Source organism: Takifugu flavidus, chromosome 8 (genome assembly GCF_003711565.1).
Source record: "Takifugu flavidus isolate HTHZ2018 chromosome 8, ASM371156v2, whole genome shotgun sequence".
Lineage (NCBI taxonomy): Eukaryota > Metazoa > Chordata > Actinopteri > Tetraodontiformes > Tetraodontidae > Takifugu > Takifugu flavidus.
This window is the reverse complement of record NC_079527.1, coordinates 4,596,427-4,607,180: the sequence shown is the minus strand read 5'-3', so window position 1 is coordinate 4,607,180 and position 10,754 is coordinate 4,596,427. Positions and strand designations below refer to the sequence as shown.

Sequence of the window (10,754 nt, the reverse complement as noted above, 5' to 3'; positions counted from 1 at the left end):
TATTTTTGGCAAAACCGCCTTCGACAGTTCTGATTTGTTAACATCAAAGACTTTGCACAGGGTAAATTCCCTATATTACCACCCCCCCTTCCACAGAAGTACATTTAAAGGAGCTTCAAATAAACGTCACCCAAGCACGTCGTTCCAATGTAAAGCCAGAGCCGCGTTGAAAGTGAGATCAGCACACATGTGAACGACCACAGACGGACTACAGAATTAGCGGAGCTTTAAAAAAGTTCCTGGCCTGAGACCTTATCCTGTCAGCAGTTCTGGACACCAGCCACTTGGCTATGAAAGTTGATCTGTTAAGACAGCGATGCGGCTCAAACCGGTTTGTGGTGTCTAAAAGTTTAGTCCAACAGCTGCCTTATTAGAGACGGGGACCCTATGTTTAGACAGCGGATTGAGCGTATCTTATCCTTTATAGATGTAACAGGCTTATAGCATATTATACAAAGACTGTTACAAGTCCGAGGAAAACTGGGCCTTTATGATGCAAGTTTAGCCCCGAATATGGCAAATCGTTCCTCGATATTCTGCCATTATTTAGCTGAGCGTAATTATGAGAAAATAAAAGACTTGATATCATTCTGGACATTCTGAAAGATATTGTGAAATTACACCTTTTGGGTGAACCTAAACTACTGATGTGAATCTTCAGGTCATCACGACCACTTTAAACTTTAATAATTCAGAGGATTTGCGTGCGGCTCGGAACATCTAAACCAGGGGTGCGGAGGCCCTGGAGGGCCGTAATCCAGCCGGGGTTTGTGGCCTGTCAGGTGGACAACCCTGTCCCCCCCGGAGGATACGAATTACGGTCCTCCAGGACCTCTGCTCTAAACCAAAACCACATTTGCTTCCACAGGTGAAGCAACCGTAAAGACCACCGGTGTGCTCGTTTGCCCCCTTCAGGCCCTTTAAAAGTCCACATCATGGGGACAGAGACACACCCACGAAGACAGATGCGCATCAGCAATGACTAATCGTGCACATTCATTCAATGAAGGCGAAGCTTCGGGGGCTATTTTAGGCTTCGATCGAACCGATGACCTTCAGCTGCCCCGGCAGCTCCCAGGAAGCACTTTTGAAATGGAGAACCGTGAGTAACCACAGACACAGTTTGGGTGAGTCAAGGTTCTTTCTGAGGGTTTGACCGTTTTCTGAGAAACGTTGACAGAAAAATTGCAACAAAGTTCAAATGAAGTCGGAATCAAGAAGAAAACAAGGTTTTATTTTCCGACCAGCCAGACTTTTAATGCTTTATACACTTAGGACCAACAGAAAGAAGATCTTAGTGGGGGGCTGTGAAAGTTGCTGTGTCCCAGCAGCTTCTCCCAGTGATGAGAGAAGCTGCCCGAAATTCCACAAGGTTCAATGTGTGAATTGTTTTTAATGTATGAGGGCGGAGCCAAAGAACACCGACACGAACATCTTACAGTTTCTGTTCTCCTGTGCAAAAAATTAAAATAAAAAAAATAAAAAAAGAAATGAGCTGATGAAAGAGAGAGAGTATGAAACTGTTGTAGCTCCAGACAGGACAAAACACCAAGCAATAACCAAACCACAGCCAGGGAATCCTACACGAGCGAGGACGTCCCCATGCGCGGACGCAGGAGCGGTTTGTCGAGGACTGTGCGGACGCTGAAGACAGGAGCAGTGCCGTCGCCCTCAGTCGGATTTCTTGTCGCTGCTCGCCTGCAGACAGGAAACGGGAGCCAACATGAGCCCCTCCAACCGACCAACATCCAAACCCCACAGACAATAAAGGAGCCGCCCAGTCAGAGAAGCACCTGAGAAGCTCGGGTGCCTGGAGAGGTGGAAGACCCCCCCCCTCCCTTTCTGCTGGAAGCGTGTTCGGACCAGTTTAACCCCAGAAGACCCCCCCTGCTCCCAGTACACCTACACTTATAGTGACATCATGCTCCTCCAGTCAGCTGACAGGCTGGGCCACCACAGGGTGGAGTGAGACCCTTTTTCTGCCCCAGCCATTCACAGAGTCATCCGCCCCCCCCCTCCCGGGTGTATTTGTGGGTATATTGCGTAAGAGTCTGTGGACCACGTGTGTGTCATCTGGGTGGACACATTTATAGTAAAGCAGGTGGGATTTTACTGGAGCGGCCAAAATAGATTTAGCAACGCCACAAATTCATAGAAAAGCCAGCAGAGCCTTGATTCTATACATTAGAGCTCAGTGGGAAGTAACAGCATACCATATTCCACAGTGTGGGGGGGCTCATATATAATAATCCCAGGGCCTGAACCTGTACAACCAACAGTAGCAAGGAGAAACTCCCCTTTAACAGGAAGAAACCTTGAGCAGGACCAGGCCCATCTGAAAGAAGCGACTGAGAGCTTTTATTTAAAGTATTTGATAGAATGAAGTCAACTCAGAGGACTAAGACAGATAGTGTAAAGATGCCCCCCTCTTCCCCCCCCCGTGCGTGTGTGTGTGTGTGTGTGTGGTGTGTGTGTGTGTGTGCGTGCATTACCAGCAGTTTGCTGTGCTCATCCAGCAGTCTGTCGTACTCCACCGTCAGATTCTCAGCCTGTTTCTTCATGGCCTGAACGTCACTGTCAGACTTCTGCAGGGCTGTGAAACACAGATCTGTTCATGCTTCTGCTCTACTCAGCAAACATCCAGTATCACTCGCATCTCCCCGACACACACACACACACACACACACACACACACCACACACACACACACACACACACACACACACACACACACACACCCACACACACCACACACCACACACCCACACACACACCCACACACACACTATATCCAGCAATTTTGCAGCATAAAAATATGAATCTTGTCTAAACTGCAATGATATGAAACGGGTGACGAGGATCCGCCCACTTACACTTCCTGTTTCCACGTGCTCTGGTGCCCGTGCTGAGCCTTTCAGCAGCACTGAACGACCACGTCGCCAATGAATGAATGAGGATTCCCTATAAATAGTGGTTCTGCCCTCTCCTGCTGTAAACTTGTTGTGTCCTCACACCCTCAGAGGCCTGTGCCTGGTTTCCTGTTGCATCCCTACCGATTCTAAAAATAAATATTCCTTCCATCATGTGTTCACCTCACTTAATCACTCTCAGAATCAAGGAGCCTGTCCAGGATCAGCAGGCAGGAGGTACCAAAACACCCCAACCAGGGTCCCAGGCGGCAAAGAAAAGCATTCTTTTGCTCCTCACCTTTTTTGGTGGTGTCCAGCGCCTCCTTCAGGGTCTTCACCTCCTCTTTTAGGGCCTTGTTCTCTTCTTGAGGTCCTGCTCCCTTCTTCCCTGCCTCTGGCAGTTCCACACCAGCTTCCTGGAGTTTCTGAGACAGAACAGAGAGACTTGACTATTGATCGATGTGGAGATGCAGAAAAAAACCCCAAAAAACCAAATCACTATATAGATGCTTCAGCTGTGGGGAAGAATTCTACTGGGGTGCTGCTCTGCATCCGTCCATCTGTCCGTCAGCAGCCAGTGGCCCCAGAGAACATCTGTTCATCCTTCCACCCCGAACAGCCGCTACCGTTGCCATGAACACACGACTGTCCCTCCTCTCTCAGACTGCGTCCTCCATTATTCACGTATGACCGTTCACCTCGAGGATCAGTCACATGACCCGTTCTCCTCCTCTGGAAACACAATGTTCACACCGACAGACACCGACTCTTCTGTTCTGAACTCGCTCTTTTTTTCCATGTTCTCAGGTTGTTTCTGATGATTCTCATCAAATATCGTTTATTAAATCATCAAAATGAATCAACCAATACGACACTTTCTTCTTCTGGGCTTGGTTGACTAGATTTGACCACACAGGTGTGCGACCTGAAGAAAGCTAAACTGGCGGCGACGGTAACCACTGACAGTTGTTCCTGTCCACCACCTCCTGACTCGTCACCGTTGACCTCAGACGGTTGCTGTGCGTTAGAACGCCCTGCCGGCTGATTGGCTGCCTCAGCTGCTGCATATGGACGCTTCACACACACACACACACACACACATATGCATTTCTTCTGCTTCTAGACGAGAAAAATGTAATACGTCAAATCTCAAATGTACCATGGTGTGAATCTCTGTGCAGCAAGATGAGGTTAGCAGGTGTTAGCAGAGACTCGGAGTGATCGACAGGAAGGAGCTGTTCACCCCGCCAACGTTTCGACTATTCACAATGGCCTGAGTAAAGGAGTGACTGGAAACCCGTTGACAGCACAGCTCATTAAAACAACCTCGCTGACAAGAACACATCCATCCTGGGCTTCCTCTGTTTATAAGGGTTTCCCTCCAAAACTGGAGCATCACCACACTCAGACACTATGGGCCCAATATAATATATAATAATTTATATTTAATTTGAGTGTTTTGGTATGTAAATTTTGTTTTTATGAAACAAAAAAACCCACCAACCCCATAAGTTTAGATCTCTGACTGGCTCTAAACGTTTTAAATAGCAAAAATAGCATTTCCAGAGCAGAAATGAGGCCTTATTTGTTGTTGTGTGAGATTAGGAAAATTGGACGTTTGTCCACAGGCATGAGCAGTCAAGTTAAAAAGAGAAGCAGACGACCTCTCAGACTCCACCATTTCAGAATGGTCGGGGCGCTGGCATCACCTTTCAACTACCACCATCCATAAAACTTTCCGGCATGTGCCAAATATTAAAGTCCCGGAGGCACATGGCTTCCCATCTTAGCTCTACAGGGAATTCTAGACCTTACTGAGACCTAGAATGTAAAGGTTGGTGTCATGGACGTGATCAAGCAAAGAAACTCCTCAAACAAACCATTCAATGTCGACATTTAGCCAATACGTGTATAATAAGACACGATAATTGTTGGTTTCCTGTGACTGACATGACTGTATCTTTGAGCTGAAGCTCAGTCTTTGCTGAATGAACATGTCTCATTGTGTCCTCAGCAGGGGAAAAGGTGCTGCTTCAAAATGATGCACAGAAAAACTACATTCTTTAACATGTTCGCTCCCTTTCTCTTCCTCTCGTTCACACCTGTCTCTCACCCAGTCGGTAATCTGACCCTGTCTCACTCTCAATAACCTAACCCCTGCACTCCTCTCACTCATGGCCCAGCTATGTGTGTGTGTGTGTGTGTGTGTCCAGTAACTGGATGATCCACAGTTCAGGGTAGTTATCATCTGTTTGACCCGGGGTGCAGATCAGCACATGTGGATAAATGCTGCCCCCTACAGATGATTCAATGGAACTGCAACTGATCTGTCGCACCCTCGGATTTGGGTAATGAGTTTTAATGTACAACACGAGTTGTAGGTTCAGGCATATCTGTGTCAATAAAAAGATTCCTGGTGTTTGTTTAAAGGAGGAGAGAAGAATATGTGAAAGACATTGATAAAAACAAAAGATCCTGCCACAAGTCACCGCAGCGTTGGTCTGCTGGACGTGTTGGTTTAGAATTTATAGTTATATAGGAGAAAAAGGCTGTAAAGTTTACATCCTGCTGGATTTAGTGCAGCCGAGGGAAGTCTGGGGTTAATTTTGCTTTCAACCTCCCTTCCTCTCCACCGAGGAGCTGAGCACCACCAAAGCTGATTTTGAGTCTTAACTGATTCTACCAGAAGTCATTTTTCTAATGATTCAATGATGTAAACTGGCAGAATATTGGTCAGTTGAATGTTTCTAGGTTACGTTCTGTGTCTTATCCAAAGATGGATGTGGATGAATGGGTTCAGTTACTAACAACCTGATCCCAACAACTAGAAACCATAAAATAATCTGGCCATTGACAGAGAGGGGAGGAACAATCAGACAAATTATTAGTGTAGTGTGATGCACCAGGTGGTGTTCTGTGTGCCGGTGTCTCCGTGCTGTGGGTAGAGTTACCTCCTGAAGAAGCTCATTGTCCTCCATGTATTTTTTGGCCGCCGTGCTGGCGCCTTCCGCCTGTTTCTTGAAAGCTTCGTTGGAGGCCATGAGTGAGGCTTGCTGGGAGAGCAGAGTCGCAAGACGACGCAACAACCTGCAGCCAACAACAGCCTGTCAGTACAAAACTAAGAAGAGATCAGGATCAAGTAACAAATAAATCAAATTAAAGCAGTGGAAAGTGTGAAGTATTCAATGTACACATGCATGTATTGAAGAGCCAGGAGTTTGTGGAGTTTCTGACTGATCCCATCAACTACTGTCTCTCTGGAATACTGCTACTGCTACTACTGCTACTACTGCTGCTGCTACTACTACTACTACTGCTACTACTACTGCTACTACTACTGCTACTGCTGCTGCTGCTGCTACTACTACTGCTGCTGCTACTACTGCTGCTACTGCTGCTACTGCTGCTACTGCTGCTACTACTACTGCTACTACTACTACTGCTGCTACTACTGCTGCTACTGCTGCTACTGCTGCTACTGCTGCTACTGCTACTACTGCTACTACTGCTGCTACTACTACTGCTACTACTACTGCTACTGCTACTGCTACTGCTACTACTACTGCTACTGCTACTGCTACTACTGCTGCTACTGCTACTACTGCTGCTACTACTACTGCTACTACTACTGCTGCTGCTACTACTACTGCTACTACTACTGCTACTGCTACTGCTACTACTACTGCTACTACTGCTGCTACTGCTACTACTGCTGCTACTGCTACTACTGCTGCTACTGCTACTACTAATAATAATACTCATAATAAATCAATAATTCCCAGAACAAAATAAATAGAAAAGTTGATTAGCAGAAAAACAGCGACACTGTGTGGCTGTATGATTAAAATCTCAATATACGGTTTTAGTGTAGCGTCAGGCCCTGGGATTCTGTAAAGCATCTAGAGACAATTTTGATTGTAACTGACGCTGTGTAAATAAAGATCGATTGATTGAAAGACTGACCACATGTGTAACCTGATGCTAAACAGGCCAAATAATGCTAATTCCTGTCCCGGGAGGCTGGTGTCAGTGGTTCCGTGAGTCTTACAGGCAGAGCAACAAGGCGAAGCCAGCAATGTACTGGTTCCTCTGAGCTCTGAACAGTTTCATGTGGATGTGCTCGATGGCCGTTGGGTTGTTGGTCAGATCCACCTTCTCCGTCACGCTGTACTTTCTCACCTCACGGAAAGCGTCTGCACAGACACAGAAACAGTGAAGCACGCAGGTACCAGGTCTGAACCGTAACGCTGACGTTTACAGCAACATATAGAACAATGTATCCAAATATGATCGAACATGAAAACATTACATGTGAACGGTGCAGCGTTAACACCATGTGCTATGTTCCATGGCAGGAAATTCAAATAAATTGCTGGTGTTATGGCCTTAGAAAGACCTTATAGGATTTTTTTTTGCTTGGATGACACTAAATTAATTTCACATTTCTCACAAAACCTCTTTTAATTGCCTGGATTAGGCAGAAAAATTAGATCGGCATTAATAAATCAAAGAAAGACGCAGAGTCCTGTTGCATTACATTATGTTTCCATGACAACATATAAACAACATTGAAGTCGGGCATATCAGGAGCGCACGTACCGATAAGAAGGAAGATGAGGATGGCAATAACCACCATGAATGAAGTGTTTCCATAGAGGGCAACAGTCTGGATGATACGAGATTTGAAGATTTTATTCCACCTAAAATAAATGAATGAAATAAAAAAATAAATGAATGAAAAGCACAGAGGGGAAAGAACATGAACAAATTCAATATGGGAAACCTCTGCTTTTAGCTTGATGACTGCTTTAAAATGTGATTATTTTCACACTTTCAGTTCTTCCAACGCTCAGTTATGTTTTTATAATCAGAAGTTGAAATGACCCGAGGTGACCCAACAAAAAGACCTTCCAAAGGCATTTTGGATTCATCAGTTCAACGTTGCTGCTTAAAAAATATCAATAACAATAGGCAGAGACTTGACATGCTATGCATTAATGGTTGCCATGGCAGCAGATCTGAGGCTGAGGCACATGCTGCTGAAGACAAATCAGAGTCACTATAAAGCAACATCGCAGCCTCATCTTTAGGTCCCTGACTTTTTGACCATTTTGATTGCAACAGACGGTTCTAATCGGGACATTTATTCGAGACTATTAAAGCAGCATTAGAAGCAGAGGTTCTTTATTGCTTTATCAATATGTGTAATATCGTTCATGCAAAGACTTCATCTCAAATGCTTTGTATTAATGCTTCGTATTTCTCTCTCTATATACAATATATATGTGGCTTAAGCCATCTGGTTCAGCTTAGATGCCCACAAACATCAGAGGACCATAGATAAAGAACCAAAGCTGCACAAGCAAGAGGCCTAAATAGAATATGACCAAGTCAGTCAGCTGATTTCAATGTCAAATGAGCAGCGTCACGTTGCTGATGGGCTCAAACAGGCAGCAACTGTATGCAAATGCAGTCAAAAGCTGACAGAGCGTCTCCGAGGTGGAAACTCAGCACGTCTTGGTATCGATCAGCCGCAGCTGTCGAGGAGATCAATGACTAGCAGTGTACTTATTCCTACCGTCGGTCCGAAGTCAGAGTGTTTACGAAATGGTTTTTACAAATAGGAATAGGGGGAAAAGGGTACCTGTACAAACTGGACTGACCGGACTAAAATACCACATCAGTGTTTATTGTGGGTCACCAGACCAAGAAAATTTGGTTTTCATTCCAATATACAATAGGAATATTATGATACATGTTTTTAAATATTCTATTTAGGTTAAATGCTGTGCCACCTGCAACCCTGCAGCTGTTACATATCAGGTTCTCCAGCTTCTCCCTGATCTTAATTTGACTCACAGCTGCAGTCGGATCTGCACGGTTCTGGTTGGTTTAGAGGAGCCATCCGATCAGTGCCAGTAAACCCAGCATTTCTGCTGGTATTATGGGTTAAATTAAACTCAATTATTTATACAGGAGAATAGATGCATAGAGGGGACAGGACAAAGGATTTCACTGCTGCCTTCACGCGCTGTCGGGCACCCAAATATGCGATGAGACAGTTTAGGAACCTTAATCCCGAGGATCAGTCAAGACTTTTACGGAAGGAGCTGACGTGTACAGACCTCTTGGGGGAGATAAACGGAATACACAGGAGCAGGACAAAAAAGACCTCGACGTAGAGAAAGGTGGCCACCGCCATCCACTGAAGACTCATGGCTCCTAAAAAGGAAAAAGAGAACAGGGGTCAGCAGGGGTGGTTTTTTTTTTTTCTTTTTTCAAAATGTCAGGCTCAAGGATCAAAGCAATGCAGGCTCATTTCTTTAAAAAGAGGTGATTCAATCACAATCATGTCTTTTGTGTCAGTTTAGTCAATTATTCCCCACATCACGGCACTGATTTGTGTCCACTGTTGATAAGTATTCGATTTAAATAGTCTTAAAAAAGTAATAATAAAAATCTCATTTTGAAAACATGTCTTGTGTCCCCTGTCCTGCTGTGGAGGGGTGTGGCAGTCCTCAGAAACTTCAGCAACTGCAAAAATGGCTGAAACTACACGTTCCATTTGTACATTACAACAAAATAACAACAGGGGAAACGGGTAAAGGTAAGAGAAAGCGTTATACATCTATAAACATGCTAAAATAAGCGCGAGTGGCTAAAGTTAAGTAAATCCACGGATCTCGAAAAAACGTCAACATGCATGACAGGCGAATTTACGGTTAACCAAACACTTTACTTTCGTTGCATCCCATTGTATATACAGCCAAACACACAGACCAATAAGGCGGTATGGGGCATCTATAGCAACATTCTTGAGGGGCAACACTCACACGCAACATTTTGTTTTGTTGTGTGTCGCAGTATAATAGCTTCCGCACATGTTACGTAGCAGGCGTGATTGAATAGTTTAGATAAGAATGAAATGACAATCATCATTGAGCAAGAAAAACTCACCTCAGAATTTAACGCGAACAAAACGTAAATAAGACCACAGACGTGTTTAAATGACTCCGACACTGCGCTGCTTGTTAGCCCACCTCGTTGCAGTTAACACTTCCTGTTTCCGGTGTTTAGTGCCAGCTCATCCCCTGCTGCAGATATGATTGGATGATGGATGCCGGGGGCGGGGTCAAAGCGGGAAGTCTAAAGAAGCGGTCTCACGCATACGTACGTTACCTTTCTTAGCACTTTACTATTCCCTCAATGGAAGATTTTTTTTGTGGCAGAAACACGTCAAATAAATTATTTAAAACTTAAAAATTAATTTCAAGCTGATGCTGAAGCTCAAACGTTTCAGGAAAATGAGGTCAGAATTCTGCTTTGAGATGACCAGCAGGGGGAGACACAGACGGGCTGTACGAAGACCCGAGCATCATATATCGGAGCAGCATTTTTCATAGGTGGAGAAATCTGCTGCATGTGTGAATACAGATTATGGTCTGAGATCACACATTGATAATTGTTCCACCTTTCTGGTCTCTGAGCAAAGGAAAGACACTGAAAGACCTGAGGGCCTGATGGTGGTTTCATAATGGGCCAATGAATTAGTAGATAAAAGTGCAGTCCTGAAAAACAGGGTTGCAGACAGATAAATAAGTTATTGCAGAGAAGACACGTGTTACCTGGTGGTAAGAGAGCAGACATGTTCATCTGTGATGGTTGGGCTGCATCTTCAGGCCCCACAGCATCAAAAAATCTCTATTTTCGCTTGTGTTAAGGTAACCAAACTACTCCCTACTGCAGAGTAATTTTAGCACAATATAATGATGCTTTAAAGGGAAAGTGCTAGAGTATTTTAGCAGAGTGCCCCCTCAACCAATGCCTCTTACAGACTTTCCAAAC

General features: G+C 44.8%; 1 protein-coding gene across 3 annotated transcripts; it reads right to left on the bottom strand.

Annotated features, from left to right (window-relative positions):
• Positions 1-1,213: 1,213 nt before the first annotated feature.
• On the bottom strand, positions 1,214-10,009 carry bcap31 (B cell receptor associated protein 31). 3 transcript variants are annotated; one of them, XR_008951638.1, is made up of 9 exons: positions 9,867-10,009; positions 9,035-9,131; positions 7,509-7,609; positions 6,958-7,102; positions 5,861-5,996; positions 3,208-3,334; positions 2,493-2,593; positions 1,585-1,698; positions 1,214-1,452 (listed from the first exon to the last, which is right to left on the bottom strand). XR_008951638.1 is itself a non-coding variant. In XM_057040245.1 (8 exons), the coding sequence occupies exons 2-8, from the start codon at positions 9,124-9,126 to the stop codon at positions 1,672-1,674; spliced, it is 729 nt and encodes a 242-aa protein (XP_056896225.1). In that variant the 5' UTR covers positions 9,127-9,131; positions 9,867-10,009; the 3' UTR covers positions 1,214-1,671. The 3 variants fall into 3 exon arrangements, 2 of the variants coding, with proteins under 2 accessions (XP_056896225.1, XP_056896226.1); XM_057040245.1 differs by having other exon boundaries at positions 1,214-1,698; XM_057040246.1 differs by having other exon boundaries at positions 1,214-1,698; positions 9,950-9,969.
• Positions 10,010-10,754: the final 745 nt, after the last annotated feature.